At 50.8% G+C, this 17,829-nt stretch overlaps 1 protein-coding gene across 1 annotated transcript in view; it reads right to left on the bottom strand.

Annotated features, from left to right (window-relative positions):
* Positions 1-17,025, bottom strand: part of IPPK (inositol-pentakisphosphate 2-kinase) — a 73,899-nt gene extending 56,874 nt beyond the window's left edge. The window contains exon 1 of the mRNA XM_078874003.1: positions 16,910-17,025. Coding sequence (XP_078730129.1) covers positions 16,910-16,990 — 81 coding nt within the window. The 5' untranslated portion in view covers positions 16,991-17,025. The remainder of the gene's footprint in view (positions 1-16,909) is intronic.
* Positions 17,026-17,829: the final 804 nt, after the last annotated feature.

The following is a 17,829-nucleotide window of genomic DNA, read 5'->3' as shown; positions in this document are numbered from 1 at the left end:
TAAAAGTGCATAGCTCCCAATATCCTAATATCGGAAGGAAGGGCATTCCAGGTGGGCGCTTAGGATGAAAGTTACAAATCATATTTGAAACTTGGTTCACTTCAATCTAGATTTGAAGCTGTCAAAGCGGTCGTCCTCAGGTGTGTGTCCGCCTGAGGACGACTGATTGTGTTGCGATCGAAACGTCGTGATTTATTGTATTTTCTACCTCCGTGACTTTACCGAAAGAACCAGAGTATGGTTCACTTCCATCATTAAGTCCTGCTATCACCATTGCCCTGCAGTGGTCTCGTAACCCCTCACTGGGAGCTGTTTTATTCTAACCCATCATATAAACCAGGGGTGGGGAACGTCCGGCCCGCGGGCCGTATGAGGCCCGCGAAATCCTTTGGTCTGGCCCTGCCAAGGCAACCGCTGGCCGGACTCGAAATTCAATCAATCTAGGAGTAAACCTGGAAAAGCAGTTGCGAGTAGCAACATCATTAATACCAGCTAACATCACACGCATCACCAAAGAGAAGCAGTTCCAGCCCATCGCATTAGGGGTGAGTTAATTAAATGTTTGACCAAATATAACAGCCAAATTTTTAAGTTGATAATTTTGTATGGCCCGCGAAATATGTTATAAATATCCAAATGGCCCTTGGCAGAAAAAAGGTTCCCCGCCCCTGATATAAACAATTAAAAACTGAAAAAAAAAATATTTTATCAGGTAAGGCTAACTAAGCTATGTCGCTCTTTTTCAGAAGCAACCTAGCCACAAATGATAGATCAATGTAGTGGCTTATCATCATCATCAACTGCAAACTACAAGCATTAACAACCAAACCGACGGGATAAACAAAGCAACAATCTAATGGCCGAACAAATTTTTTTTTATTCCTATCAGGGAGGGAGACGGGAGGGATGGGCTGAGTCACTTAAACTATTTAAACTGTAAACAATTTTTTATTTTACCAGGCAAGGCCCACCACTAAGCTACGTAGCTCTTCTTCATGACAGCTCAAGGAAGTGGTTTATCATCATCACGTGGACATTTACAGCCGCAGCCAAATACTCTAAACGCGCGTTGCTAAATGTGGAGGGGAATGTCCCCATTGGTCCGGTGACCGCACGGTGTTCCCATGCCGCGGAAATCGGCCAAGCCGGGTGCAACGGCGGCAAGGGCTGCTGGCTTTCGAGTAGCGGTGCCAACTGCATTGTAGCTGCACGGCGCTCCGCTCGTTGTTGTGAGCGTCGCTCCTCTGCCTTCCGTTATTGCTAGAGGGCGACTACCTCCAACTACTCAGAAGCATCCTTCACGAGCCACCTCCTCCACAGAGGCCAATCTTGACACCGCTGGCACCGGTCATTGGTAAGTCCATTCCGCTCCACACCCTCCTGTATCGCATCAGCTCCATCTCTTCTCTAGCCCATGTGCGCCCGTTTAGCCCCCTCTATATGGCCAAAAAGAAGCTGCTTGGGCATGCGGTGGCTGGGCATGTGGTGGCCGGACATGCGTACAACCTTAACAGACTGTTGGGGCAAGTTCTGTTTGCGAGCACCTATGAAGGCGGGCACGGCACACAAGGGGAGTAGGTGTGGCCAACACCACACTCGGCTGCCTTTGTCTCCCCGGTGTTGATGTTTAACAGTGAACCAGGTGCTCATGTAAGGCTAAGTCGACCCAGGTGAGGCCCAGAACCCATTGAGATACTCGTGACCGATGGCAGTCGCGAGCGGGCATCGAATCGGGATCGCCAGCTCTGCAGTGCAGTGCGTGAACCAGTACGCCACCGCTTACATTCATTCGCTCGGACACATTCCTAGGCGTGTACAAACACCCACACCACCGCCTCGTCACTGCCACGATCCCACGCCTCCCTTATTCTCTCAGTGACACAAAGAGCAACTCCCTGAGGTCTGACGTCATCCTGGCCCCAGGAAGGGACTGAGCGGGGGACTGAGCGGGGGACTGAGCGGGGGACTGAGCGGGAGACTGAGCGGGGGACTGAGTGGGGGGACTGAGCGGGGGACTGAGCGGGGGACTGAGCGGGGGACTGAGCGGGGGACTGAGCGGGGGACTGAGCGGGAGACTGAGTGGGGACCGAGTGGGGGACCGAGTGGGAGACTGAGTGGGGGACTGAGTGGGGGGACTGAGTGGGAGACTGAGTGGGAGACTGAATGGGGGGACTGAGTGGGAGACTGAGTGGGGGAACTGAGTGGGGGACTGAGTGGGAGACTGAGCGGGGGACTGAGTGGGGGACTGAGCACTCCGCTTGTGCAACTCGGGAGAGTGACGCGACGAGCAGGGTGAGAGTGGCGTCAAACCTGAACTGGAGTGTAATCTCGGACGGGGCCGGCTCACGATAACTCAGCAGCACCACGCGGCATTCACATTACATTACGAGACGTTTCGGGCAATGGCCCTTCTTCAGAGCTAACGGACAGAGAGAAGCTGGGAGAGAGAAAGAGAGTGGATGCTCAGAGATGGCCAGTGCACATTTTCAATGCCGTGGCAAAGGGGGGGGGGGGGGGTGCGGTGTGGTCCTGATGCAAATTAAACAGGCGCACGAATAGCCACGCGGAGACAGCGCCGGCGACGGAGCAACAGAGAGAGACCCCTATGGTCATCACAGAGTATCTAATTGTGTAAAATCAATGCTGCCCAAGCCGATTCGTACCCAAGGGTGAATTATAGCGCCGCCGCTGGCGTCTCGCGCCACCCCAAGCATGCGGAGACACGGCTCCCGTTGTGCACCGACGCCGGCACGGAGGCGCCGGATAAGTTGGCTCGGGTTGGACACAGTGAATCAGTCGGCCCGTCGTGGCACATGGCTGCGGCTTCGGCGATCGTTTCCCACCCCCCTCTGCCACCCCGGCACGGGGCGCAGCGCTCCGGTAAATCGCCGTCGTCATTTGGTATCACGATTCCAGCCACAGCGCCGTTTCGGATTCTTGCCTGTCCGGTTACCACCGACCATAGCGAGTAACGCGTGCACCGTCAGTGCCGTTACCACCGACTCTAGAGAGTGACTCGTGCACCGTCAGTGACGTTACCACCGACTCTAGCGAGTGACTCGTGCACCGTCAGTGCCGTTACCACCGACTCTAGCGAGTGACTCGTGCATCGTCAGTGCCGTTACCACCGACTCTAGCGAGTGACTCGTGCACCGTCAGTGCCGTTACCACCGACTCTAGCGAATGACTCGTGCACCGTCAGTGCCGTTACCACCGACTCTAGCGAGTGACTCGTGCACTGTCAGTGACGTTACCACCGACTCTAGCGAGTGACTCGTGCACCGTCAGTGCCGTTACCACCGACTCTAGCGAGTGACACGTGCACCGTCAATGCCGTTACCACCGACTCTAGCGAGTGACTCGTGCACCGTCAGTGCCGTTACCACCGACTCTAGCGAGTGACTCGTGCACTGTCAGTGACGTTACCACCGACTCTAGCGAGTGACTCGTGCACCGTCAGTGCCGTTACCACCGACTCTAGCGAGTGACACGTGCACCGTCAATGCCGTTACCACCGACTCTAGCGAGTGACGCGTGCACCGTCAGTGCCGTTACCACCGACTCTAGCGAGTGACGCGTGCACCGTCAGTGCCGTTACCACCGACTCTAGCGAGTGACGCGTGCACCGTCAGTGCCGTTACCACCGACTCTAGCGAGTGACTCGTGCACCGTCAGTGCCGTTACCACCGACTCTAGCGAGTGACGCGTGCACCGTCAGTGCCCTTACCACCGACTCTAGCGAGTGACGCGTGCACCGTCAGTGCCGTTACCACCGACTCTAGCGAGTGACTCGTGCACCGTCAGTGTCGTTACCACCAACTCTAGCGAGTGACGCCTGCACCGTCAGTGACGTTACCACCGACTCTAGCGAGTGACTCGTGCACCGTCACAGCCGTTACCAACAACTCTAGCGAGTGACTCGTGCACCGTCAGTGCCCTTACCACCGACTCTAGCGAGTGACTCGTGCACCGTCAGTGACGTTACCACCGACTCTAGCGAGTGACACGTGCACCGTCAGTGCCCTTACCACCGACTCTAGCGAATGACACGTGCACCGTCAGTGCCGTTACCACCGACTCTAGCGAGTGACTCGTGCACCGTCAGTGCCCTTACCACCGACTCTAGCGAATGACACGTGCACCGTCAGTGACGTTACCACCGACTCTAGCGAGTGACTCGTGCACCGTCAGTGACGTTACCACCGACTCTAGCGAGTGACGCGTGCACCGTCAGTGCCGTTACCACCGACTCTAGCGAGTGACTCGTGCACCGTCACAGCCGTTACCACCGACTCTAGCGAGTGACTCGTGCACCGTCACAGCCGTTACCACCGACTCTAGCGAGTGACACGTGCACCGTCAGTGCCGTTACCACCGACTCTAGCGAGTGACTCGTGCACCGTCAGTGCCCTTACCACCGACTCTAGCGAATGACACGTGCACCGTCAGTGACGTTACCACCGACTCTAGCGAGTGACTCGTGCACCGTCAGTGACGTTACCACCGACTCTAGCGAGTGACGCGTGCACCGTCAGTGCCCTTACCACCGACTCTAGCGAGTAACGCCTGCACCATCAGTGACGTTACCACCGACTCTAGCGAGTGACTCGTGCACCGTCAGTGCCCTTACCACCGACTCTAGCGAATGACACGTGCACCGTCAGTGACGTTACCACCGACTCTAGCGAGTGACTCGTGCACCGTCAGTGACGTTACCACCGACTCTAGCGAGTGACGCGTGCACCGTCAGTGCCCTTACCACCGACTCTAGCGAGTAACGCCTGCACCATCAGCGACGTTACCACCGACTCTAGCGAGTGACTCGTGCACCGTCAGTGCCCTTACCACCGACTCTAGCGAATGACACGTGCACCGTCAGTGACGTTACCACCGACTCTAGCGAGTGACTCGTGCACCGTCAGTGACGTTACCACCGACTCTAGTGAGTGACTCGTGCACCGTCAGTGCCCTTACCACCGACTCTAGCGAGTAACGCCTGCACCGTCAGTGACGTTACCACCGACTCTAGCGAGTGACTCGTGCACCATCACAGCCGTTACCACCGACTCTAGCGAGTGACTCGTGCACCGTCAGTGCCGTTACCACCGACTCTAGCGAGTGACTCGTGCACCTTCAGTGCCCTTACCACCGACTCTAGCGAGTAACGCCTGCACCGTCAGTGCCGTTACCACCGATTCTAGCGAGCGACGCCTGCACCGTCAGTCCCGTTTGCTACCTGTCATCTGCACTACCGGCCAGGGGACTCAGCAGTGGAGCGAGCGGCTCGCACCGATCGCGAGATTGCGAGTTCAACTCCCGGTTGGTAGGGGCGGTGGATTGACTCAGCCCATCATCCCTCCCTCCAGGGTCTTTAACACAAGCACCACTTTGAAGGATAGATAAACAGCAGAGTGGTTGTCCTAAATATAGACTCACTACCAGCTTTCCAGGGCAGCAGCAGAAAGCCGTTCCAACTCGTTTATTTATTTGTGCTCAGTTGTATTTCACGAAGGTTTTGAAACGGCTGTGCGTGAGATTTTGCAACGCCTGCTGAATGTTTGGAGTTTGCCTCTTTCTCTCTCATTCATCATCACAGTGATGAGATGTTAGCTACCTCGCCTAGTATGCAAGAGGTCGTGGGTATGATCACAACCCTGATGCCTGCTGTATATTTGGAGTTTGCGTGTCTCTCTCTCTCATCATCATCACGGTGGAATGTGAGTGTCTCTCTTCCCATGGTTGGGTGGATTTTTTTCCGGGTCTTCCCTCCACATTCTGAGCTCTTTTTCAGAAGCGACCTGGTGATCACAAACTACAGCTCAACTAAGTGGCTCATCACGTGGAATGTAGAACAGCTGCCAAATACAGTGAAACCTTGGATTGCGAGTAACTTGGTCTGCGAGTGTTTTGCATGACGAGCAAATTTTTTCAAATAAATAATTATTTGATAAACGAGCGAGGTCTTGCAATACGAGCAGTACGTACAGTATACGCTTTGTCTGCCGAGCGTCACGTGATCACAACTGAGCCAATGGTTCTTCTCTCTCTCGCTGCGGGATTGTGGGTAACCATCTCCCATGCTCGGTCTCAGTCGGCGTGCCTCACTCGTATAGTCAACATCCGTGCGAACGTATACTGTTTACTATAGTATTGTGACCACGTGTGTGTGCGTAAAGCATTTTTTTTATTTTGTGTCCATGTATAGTGACTGTTCTTTAGTAACTGTACTGCAACAATGGCCCCCATGAAGAAAAAGGTTTAAAATGGGGCAAAAGTAAGTGTCATTGGATAGGTTCCTTGTTAAAGTCGCTCAAAAAGAAAAAGATTCCAGTGAGCCAACAGATGGCAGTGATTCCGTTACTGACAGTGAAAGTCGTCCGACACAATAACCCTCCTCCTCTCCTCTCTCTCGTCTCCCTCACACCTGCCACGATTAAATGTAATTAATACATTTGATTACTTTATATTGAATTTAAATCTAAATATAAAAAGGTACAGTATTTTGTATTAATCATTGTTATATGAATATTTTTGGGTTGTGGAACGAATCATCTGAGTTTCCATGATTTCTTATGGGGAAAATTCGCTTTGATATACGCTTTGGATTACGAGCACGTTTCCGGAACGAATTATGCTCGCAATCCAAGGTTTCACTGTTGTCTCAACATAAATGGGTGCCACAAGGAAGTCACGGGGAAATTCATCCATCCTGATATCCGCCGCGTTGGTTGCACGTGGGTTCATTAAATTTGTTGGCGGTGTAATTGACGGGCGTGCGCAAAACGCGACAGGGACAGTTATCCACTTATGAGCCGTCACCAGTCCGCACTGCCCGGAAGTGGTGAGGGACGTCCAAACGAGTACCGAGAGCCGACACGGCGTGATGCGAGGACTTCGATCGGCAGCGGAGTCTCGTGAGCGTCCTGCCACGTTTTCTCATGTCGCTACCGTGTAATCCCAATTGAATGATAATTTGCAGGTGGTTTTCAGCATTGGAATGTTCGACCAACACCGGTTACATTGCAGTACGTGTGCACGTTGAACGCCTTTCGCACCGTACGTAGCCAACCGCGATAATCGTAGATGCAGGGAAAGGACAAGAAACACAAAAAAATCTGTTATAAAGAAATTAGTTTTCAATATAGATGATTTAAAAGTGCATAGCTCACGCAGTAGCTTCCTAACATCTGAAGGAAGAGCGTTCCAGACAGCCGCAGATACGCATGCCAAAGCGCGTGATGCAGTAACCACCGTTTTTCTTCAATGGCCGGCCAAAAGCCGCCATTGCTGCGAGGGTGACCGAAGTTTGCGTAATGGTTTCTGCTCCTTGACGAGATCAGCGAGGTATTGTGGTTCATTTGTGGCAAGCGAAGGCTTATTTATGGGAGGAACCCAGAGGATACCCATGCAGAACAGGGAAAGACATGCAAACTGCAAACACTCACTCAATTACAAAGACAAAGATCCCCCATGTAGCTTGAACAGACTGTTGGGCAAGTGCTGTTAGCGAGCACCTATGAAGGCCGGTACGGCACATGAGCGGGTGGGTGGCCAGCACCACGCCCAGCCGCCATTGTCTCCCCAGTGGCGATGTTTACACACCGCACAAGGTACTCGTTTGAGGCTGAGTCGACCTAAGGGAGGCCCAGGACCGATTCAGATAACCGTCACTGGTGTTGGCCGTGAGCGGCAATCGAACTTGGGTCTCCGGGTTCATAGCGCAGCGTAGCGCTAACCGCTACACTACCACTCACCTCGTCACACAACCTCAGCCACATGCTCACCCTCTGCACAACAGAGGGACAACAAACAAACCGCATACAGAAAGGCACCTTATTAGTTAATGAAACCCAGGTCCTTCTTGCTTCGAGGCGCATGCGCTACTACTGGGCCCACTCTGCCGCCCTGTGCGCCCTTGTAAAGTAGTTCCAGCCGGATCTGAGACTGGGAGTCGTAGGATCACTCCACGTATGACCACCAGTGAGAATTAACGGCCGCTTAGCGTGACTCATAAATACCTGGTTGCCACCGAGTTGGCTGTTGTGCGGTGAGGCAGCAAGCAAGGCTACGCCCTTCGTTCGCCTAAATGAGCCTCCCTCCGCTACTAAATCCCCCTATTTACGCAGGAAAGCGGTATATTACTTTCCAGAAGGATCCTTGCATCGAATAGTTGTCGGACTGCACATGCTAAATAGAGCAGATACGCGTGGACACGTACGAAATATGGACGTAGAGCAGGGGTTGGCAAAGCCTGTAACAGACCAAGAACCAAAAAGTAGCCGTCAGTTCTGCAAACAGCTATATATATGTGTCTATATATATGTGTGTGTGTTATATTGGCAATTTTCAGCACAACACGAGGCGTTCATTATTCTTTACTACGACTGTGATAGGGCATTCTACATCCTGCCCGCTTCGATTGAAACTAAACTTTTTATTTTACCAGGTAAGGCCCATTGAGCTATGGAGCTCTTATTCAGAAGCAACCTGGTTATCACAAATGAAAACTCAACAAAGTGGCTCATCATCATCACGTGGAAATTTATAGCAGCCAAATACTCGAAACTTGTGATGTTGATTCTAAATGTGGAGGGAAAAACCGGAAAACCGGGAGAAAAATCCACGCCACCACGGGAAGAGAGAGAGACACCGCAAACTCCAAATATGCAGCAGCAGGCATCGTTAGGGCTGGGATCCAACCCACGACCTCCTGCATACCAGGCGAGGTAGTTAACACCTCACAACATCTCACCAACGCGGATTAAAGAGGCGAGTGCTGGGCTCGGAAGACGCCAGTTGGCCACCGCTGCCTCGGAGTTTTCACCAGCAAGGCGGCTGCTCGGTGTGAGATCGGGCGCCCGCAGCAACCTCAAGGTCGCGAGTTCAAATCCTGCTTGGGGTGTCGTCGGTTTCAGCCCATCAGTTCAAATGAGTAACCCCCTTTGTGATGAAGCATTAAAAAAGTGGTGAGGAATAAGGAAATTTCCACAGCTGGGCTCAGGGCTGCAAACCGTAGACGAGCACCACCAATGCCGAGTCTCACTCGAACGGGAAATCTGAGGGAGGGCCTCGAGACACGCGCCCAACGTGTCCCCTACACGATGCATCGAGTGCTGTTATTCTCCCTCCTGTGGCAGTTCAGTTCAGTTTCAAGTTTATTTTGAATGATCCTTTGAGCCAATAAGCTCTTGAATCGGGTTTCATCAACAAAAGACAATACCGCCGCTTCCCAGACGTAGGAAACATGTCACAGTTAAATAAATCACTAATGAAGAACATTTCCATTTAAAGCTTTCGTGACTGCAGGGATTCATATTCTTGGTTCTTTCGGTAAAGTCACGTAGAAGGGAAATAATAAAATAATAAAAATAAAACAATAAAATAATTCTCACGACGTTTTGGCCACAACGCAAGCAGCCGTCCTCATCAATTCCATACACCCAGCCATCAGATTCACCATGGGAGTCGAAAAAGATGGCAAGCTACCCTTTTTGGATGTCCTAATTAAAAGGAGACCTGATGGTTCAATGAGCCACTCTGTCTACAGGAAAGCAACCCATATGGATGCTTACCTGAAACCGGATTCCCACCACCATCCATCCCAGAAGAATTCCCTCATCAAGACTCTATACCATAGAGACCAATGCATTTCAGACCAGGAACACATTGCCAGTGAACTCAAACACGTACGCCAAGCTCTTAAGGCTAATGGTTACTCCGACTACACAATCCGCAAGGCCATCACTCCAACCATCAAGAAGGATCCTGTTGAGGAGCCTTTCAAGACCATCACCTTACCCTACATTGCTGGGGTCACAAAAAAGATCTCCAAAATCCTGATTAAACACAAGATCCAGGTCCGATTCAACACAGTACATAAAATCCGTGATCTGGTCCCGTCTGTAAAAGATGTGGTTCCAGACATACAGTACCCTGGCGTCTACAAACTAAGTTGCCTCTGTGGTAGCAGTTACATTGGAGAAACGAAACGACATGTCTCGGACCGCATCCGTGAACATAAAGCAGACTTGAAACACGGTAGGACAAACACCTCAGCCGTGGCAGATCACTGTTACAATTCAGTGGGGTCACATGACATTGACTTCTCCAAGACAGAGGTTCTCTGCAAACCATCTGGCTACCATGAGAGATTCGTTCATGAGGCAATCCACATATACAAACACAGAGACAATTTCAACCGAGAAGATGGATTCTGGCTTAGCAATCATTGGAAGGACGTAATAAACCATTTCGGATCTTAACTGATTGTGTTCACGTTTACGGTGACTTTCAGACCGCGTTCCACTCACTGGCATTGTATTCTCTGCAGGGAATGGTTTCTTTACTCCGCTGCAAGTTTCCTACCACTACTCACCCATTGACACGACGGTCAATGGTACAGTGTATAATAACAAATAGTATAACATTTATATGCTTAATAAATGTCCAAAGTAATATATAGTATCGTAATTGTATAGTGAATATATAGGAGTATGATATACATTAGGGTGGGTAGAATAATACATAGTGTTATATTATAATGTATAAGGTATAGGGTGGTTTATAGCAATACAGTATGTAATTTAATGTTGGGTTTGTCTATGGCAGTATATAGTGCAGTGTAGACTCGTGTGTTGTAAGAGAATAAAGTTTAGATGGAAGCATATTATATAATTTTTACGACGTAGAATTGTAATGTATTACTTACTGTTAGTAACTCAGCTTATTGTAGAGTATAGTTAGTATACTGATGATACTATGTAGTTTATACTTTAGTTGTTTACGTGTTGGTTTTAGTTACTGCAGCTACATACTATTAACATTCCTTCCCTTTATTAATGCTACCCCTTACTTTGATGCTGCTAATCCTGCATAATGCACGGGCATAATTAGTACTATTCACATACCTGCATTTCCCATATCCCCTCCCTTTGATGCTGCTAATCTTGCATAATGCACGGGTATATGTAGTACTAATCACATTCCTGCATTTCCCATAAATATGCTAAATTCCTCTTGATATGCAAATTCTTTTGTCGAAGCGCCCTTTCCCCCCCTTCCAACCCAGCTTATATATATGCTCCAAGCTCGTGTGCTGTTTCATTCAGACGCTGTCTCCCCGACAGACCTGGTTTTCACCTGAGGACGGCTGCTTGCGTTGTGGCCGAAACGTCGTGAGAATTATTTATTATGTTTTATTTTTATTATTTTATTACTTCCCTTCTACGTGACTTTACCGAAAGAACCAAGAAGATAATGAAGAACAGTAAAGTGACGTAGATAGGTTAAAAGAAAATAACAAAAAACTACGATGTTTCAATCGCAACACAAGTGGTCGTCATCTGGAAAAGGGGGGTAGCTTCTAAAGGCAAACTGTTTATAAAGGTTTGAAATGGGCGTAGCCCAAATGTCAGCAGCCAATGAAGATAACCCCCTTTTCCTGATGACGACCACTTGTGTTGCGATCGAAACGTCATAGTTTTTGTTATTTCTTTGAACCTATCTACGTGACTCTAGCGAAAGACCCAAAGAATATGAATTCCTGCAGTCACGAAAGCTTTAAGTCAAGATTTAATGAATAACAGCGAGATCATGGGGACCTTTGTAGCTGCTCACCCCGAGCTATAAATGCTCTGATACGTACATCGTCTTTGTACTGTTTGCGTTTTGGCTTTATTCTCTGGTTAGACACTGGGTGAGACTAGGCCCTAAAGAAGGCTGCTATCTCTGGTGTAGGCCAATCAGTTTCATAGACAATGCATCATATTATCAGAGCCATGTTTGTTTGCATGTTCACCACAAGTACTGTGCATGGTTAATGCATTAATTGATAAATGACATTGAACTAGATAGTTTAGACAAGACTCTCTTACAATCACACTTAACATTGACAGAAAAAATGTCTACATCTGATTGTGACCGTGTAGATAACATGACAGCTTCTTCAGCCACCTTAATGTCAGCCAAATGTAAAGTTAACCTGATTTCCAAATTCAGCCTCTTGTCTAAGAAGAAGCCTGATCCACACATTAACAAGTTAGACGTTAACAAGATTGTTATCAATCAGAGTAACAGCCCAATTTCTGACAGCCTAAAATCGGTACTAGCTAAAGGGTTGATTTCGCAGTCACCCCTAAACACATCCCAGTTGATGATATCATTACCCAGGTCGACGTAGCCCTCAAAGGTTTGGAACACATTCCTGCAGATGTGGCGAGATCGGAAATCGCTGCAATTCTCAAAAACACTAAGACACCCATTAACAACTTGAGCAAGGATGAGCGTTTTGAGCTTGCTCAACTGAAAAAGAGAGATGACAGTCATCCTCTCAGCTGACAAGGGCAATGCCACTGTCATCATGGATTAAATCACATACAATAACAAAATTCAGGACCAACTCAATGATGGCAGCTATACCAAAATCAATAGAGATCTTACCAACCACCTGGTTACAAAAACCAACAATATCATCACTGATTCAACATCATTAATTGAACCAACCAAGCGGCTCTCTCTAAAACCCTCCGCTGCTAGACCACCCATATTTTATGGCTTACCAAAAATCCATAAAGAAGGTACACCGCTCCGTCCTATCATCTCCACCATTGACTCACCCACCGACAAACTGACCCGATTTCTGTCTGAGACCTTGCTTCAATTCACTGGCCAGACCACCTCAGCTGTACTTAATTCAGCTCATTTGGTTTCTGTAATTAAAGACATCTCACTATCTCCAAGTGATTTGCTTGTTAGTTTCGATGTGGTCTCTCTTTTCACCAAAGTTCCTGTGCCTGACACCATTGCAATCATTGAAGATTTGGTCCAACAAGGACTGAATGCTGATGCACCAACCCTGGTGAGACACTGTCTTACCAACACTTACTTCACCTGGAATGGTACATTCTACAAATAAGATGAAGGTACCCCAATGGGTTTTCCCTTATCGCCAGTGGTAGCCAATGTTTTCATGGAAAAAATTTAGACAGATGCCATCCAGGTATCCATCCTACGCCCTTCCTTGTGGAAGGTGACGTTCGTCATCTGGCCACATGGCCCTCGAGCACTGAACCAATTCTTCAACCACAAATTCCATACACCCAGCCATCAAATTCACCATGGAAGTGGAAAAGAATGGCAAGTTACCATTCTTGGATGTTTCAATCGAAAAGAGACCAGATGGCTCATTGGGACACTGTCTACAGGAAAGCCACCCACACGGATGCCTATCTAAAACCTGACTCCCACCACCATCCAGCCCAGAAGAATTCCCTCATCAAAACCCTACACCATAGGGCCTGTTGCATCTCCGACCAGCACCTAGCCAGTGAACTGGAGCACGTACACCAGGCCCTCAAGATGAATGGATAACCCCCACCGTACAATCCGCAAAGCTGTCACCCCAACCGTAGGGAAAAAAACATCTGAGGACCCAATCAAAACCATTACCTTGCCATACATAGCAGGGGTCACCAAAAAGATTTCCAAAATCATGAAATAACACACGATCCAGGTTCGATTAAACCCTGTACATAAATTCGTGATCTGATCCCATCTGTGAAGGATGTGATCCCTGACATGCAATACCCCGGTGTCTACAAACTAAGTTGTGTCTGCGGCAGTAGTTACATTGAGGAAACTAAACAACATGTTTCGGACCATGTTCGTGAACACAAGGCGGATCTGAAACACGGCAGGACCAATACTTCGGCCGTGGCTGATCATTGTTTTAACGCTGTGGGCTCACACAATATAGATTTTTTCCAAGATGAAGGTACTCTGCAAACCCACTGGCTATCATCAAAGATTTGTTGATGAAGCCATCCAGATCTATAAACAGACACAACTTCAACCGAGAAGATGGGTACAAATTGAGAAATCATTGGAAGGACGTGATTAACCAGGTAAAGTCTTAACTTGCTATGATGTTTCCATCCTTTCTACCGATGTCACCTGACTGAGTTTCATTACTAGGTTGGATGTCTTTGTATTGACAGGCTGGGTGTCCAGCGCCCCAGCGTCTGTGGTTGAACCATCTCTAGCTCCACCCCCTTGATGCACCCTTCTCAGGACAGGCTAATCTCTCGCAATACAAAGGCCACTGCCCCAGCCATTGACATGCTAATCTCTCACAATACAAAGGTCACTGCCCCAGCCTCCGTTGGTTGGACCATCTCTAGCTCCACCCTCCTACCTTGATGCACCCATCTCAGGCCTATATAAGACCTTGTCTCAACAGCTTTCTCTCTCTCTCTCACCTGAAGATGATTGCTTGTGTTGCGATCAAAACGTCGTGATCTATTTTTTTTTATTTACGTGACTTGACCGAAAGACCCAAGAGTATGATTAATGACAGTGCATTGGCATTGTACTGTTTGCTTTTTGGCGTGCTCTGGTCACAAAAACAATAACAGATAAGCAAAATACTAAATAGACAGCAAATCATAATCCCAATATAAAAATGTACTTTTTCAAGAAGAAAGAAGTTTAATATAGATTATTGTAAAATAGCACGTTTAATGTATAAGAGACTCATTTAAATCTGCCATATTAATTGTAATGCAGATACGGCCGGAAACACGATGGTATTATCATGAGGAATAAAAAATAAAAAATACAGGACCCATAAATAAACATGGTGTAAACGATGCGTGGTGTAAACAACGCGTGGTGTAAACGATGCACTAAAGCGATCGCTTACAGACATGTAGACAACGGCAAAGTGAAGCAAAACACAAATCTGACGATTGTAGAGAAACGCGTGGATAAATACCCCGCTAGAAAACTCCACTGGGGTACACCGAGGGACCGGGAGAACAAAGCGCGAGTTTGGAGGCATCGTATTGACCACCAAGAAACTATAGAGTGGTGGGGGGGGGGATGAAGGCATGGGCAGGATGTGCGTGACTTATTTCGCACCGTATGTGAACCAAACGTGCTCATCGGAGGGCGCGTCGCGAAGAGGAGAGAGCCGTGACTGAGACCAAGCACGGAGTGGCAGCCAACAGAGGAATCGCACCCGCGAGAAGACGGCGACGACACGAGAAGGCGTTCATCCAGCAGTGGATTGACCATGGCTGATAATGACAGCATACTAGGCGCCGCGGTGGCTAGGAGATGTTAACTTCCTCGCCTGGTATGCAGGAGGTCGTGGGTTCGATTCCGACCCTGACGCCTGCTGTATATTTGGAGTTTGCGTGTGTGTCTCTCTCCCCGTAGTCACCGTGGATTTTTCTCCGGGTCCTCCGGTTTTCCCCTCCACATTTAGAATGACCATCATGCGTTTGGAGTATTTGGCTGCTATAAATGTCACACGTGATGATGATAAGCCACTTCGTTGTGATATCGTGTGTGGCCAGGTCTCTTCTGAAAAAGATCTGCATAGCTCAGAGTGGGCTTTATCTGGTAACACAAAAGGTGTAGTTTACACTACGCGTGCATTTACCGCCACACCGACAACAATACACACGCGTGCATACCCAATTAAACAAATAAGTATTTCCATATACCGTTAAAACTTCCACCGAGTCTCGAGATGTTGACAGGGTCAGAAAGTTTTTGGCAATCAAAAAGTTTGTGTCACTGGACAGACGCGATGAGAGACATCAGCGGTCGGTCCCGTGATTTCACACACACAGCTCCATCAGCACCCCCTCAACCCACTTGCTGTACTGACCAATTCCGGCCACCCAGAGTCCCACGGACGCCACCCCGACTCCCACGGACGCCGCCCCGACTCCCACGGACGCCGCCCCGACTCCTACAGACGCCACCCCGAGTCCCACAGACGCCGCCCCGAGTCCCACAGACGCCACCCCGAGTCCCACAGACGCCACCCCGACTCCCACGGACGCCGCCCCGACTCCCACAGACGCCACCCCGACTCCCACGGACGCCGCCCCGACTCCCACAGACGCCACCCCGAGTCCCACAGACATCACCCCGAGTCCCACAGACGCCGCCCCGAGTCCCACAGACATCACCCCGAATCGCATAGACGCCGCCCCGAGTCCCACAGACGCCACCCCGACTCCCACAGACGCCACCCCGAGTCCCACAGACGCCACCCGACTCCCACAGACGCCACCCCGAGTCCCACAGACATCACCCCGAGTCCCACAGACGCCGCCCCGAGTCCCACAGACATCACCCCGAGTCGCATAGACGCCGCCCCGAGTCCCACAGACGCCACCCCGACTCCCACAGACGCCACCCCGAGTCCCACAGACGCCACCCCGACTCCCACAGACGCCACCCCGACTCCCACAGACGCCACCCCGAGTCCCACAGACGCAACCCCGAGTCCCACAGACGCCACCCCGAGTCCCACAGACGCCACCCCGAGTCCCACAGACGCCACCCCGACTCCCAAAGACACCACCCCGAGTCAAACAGACACCACCCCGACTCCCACAGACGCCACCCCAACTCCCACAGACGCCACCCCGACTCCCACAGACGCCACCCCGACTCCCACAGACACCACCCCGACTCCCACAGACGCCACCCCGACTCCCACAGACACCACCCCGACTCCCACAGACATCACCCCGAGTCGCACAGACGCCACCACGACTCCCACAGACACCACCCCGACTCCCACAGACACCACCTCATTGTACCCCCACTCCGTTTACGATCCCCGAAGCGGTTTAATCGCTGTCGTGATTTAAATCATGGTGGGTGAAGAGGGGAGTGTGGAGAGAAACTCCCGATCACGATGAGGCCTACCGGTACGCCGGCCCTCGTCCTACCGGCCGAGGCGCGCTTCGTCAGGTAGGGAAACTAGCCGAGAGGGGGGGTAGGGGCGCGAGACACCGAGGCACACGCGCGAGGGAGCAGACGAGGCGAACGGGGAAGGCGCCGGCGTAGTCAAGGGAGGTGGGAGGGGTGAGCGGCCAGGGGATGGCACCTCGCGGTGAGCGACGACCAGATTCCGGTTTCCCTCGCCCAGGTAATTCCAATCGTCCGCCGAGAGCCCGGAGGCGTCCATGACACCCCGGGACGGTGTCAGCGACGAGAGGGCCCCCCACGTGACCCCGCGGAGAGGGAGGGGAAAGTGAGGGGAGGGAGGAGTGAGGGGGAAGTGAGGGGGAGGCGGGGAGTGAGGGGGGAGCGTGGTGCGGCGGTGACGATCGGCTGAGATACGGCCACATCCAAACCCCACACACAGACAAAGCGAGGTGCCCAGAGTACGCACAGACAAAGTCAGGTGCTCAGAGCACACACAGACAAAGCCAGGTGCCCAGAGCACACACAGACAAAGCGAGGTGCCCAGAGCACACACAGACAAAGCGAGTGGTCAGAGCACACACAGACAAAGCCAGGTGCTCAGAGCACACACAGACAAAACCAGGTGCCCAGAGCACACACAGACAAAGCCAGGTGCCCAGAGTACACACAGACAAAGCGAGGTACCCAGAGCACACACGGACAAAGCCAGATGCCCAGAGCACACACAGACAAAGCCAGGTGCCCAGAGCACACACAGACAAAACGAGGTGCCCAGAGCACACACAGACAAAGCGAGGTGCCCAGAGCACACACAGACAAAGCGAGTGGTCAGAGCACACACAGACAAAGCCAGGTGCTCAGAGCACACACAGACAAAACCAGGTGCCCAGAGCACACACAGACAAAGCCAGGTGCCCAGAGTACACACAGACAAAGCGAGGTACCCAGAGCACACACGGACAAAGCCAGATGCCCAGAGCACACACAGACAAAGCGAGGTGCCCAGAGAACACACAGACAAAGTCAGGTGCCCAGAGCACACACAGACAAAGCCAGGTGCCCAGAGCACACACAGACAAAGCGAGGTGCCCAGAGTAC

Source organism: Lampetra fluviatilis, chromosome 38, assembly GCF_964198595.1.
Source record: "Lampetra fluviatilis chromosome 38, kcLamFluv1.1, whole genome shotgun sequence".
NCBI lineage: Eukaryota > Metazoa > Chordata > Hyperoartia > Petromyzontiformes > Petromyzontidae > Lampetra > Lampetra fluviatilis.
The sequence above is the reverse complement of the archived record's forward strand: the minus strand, read 5'-3'. Positions and strand labels throughout refer to the sequence as shown.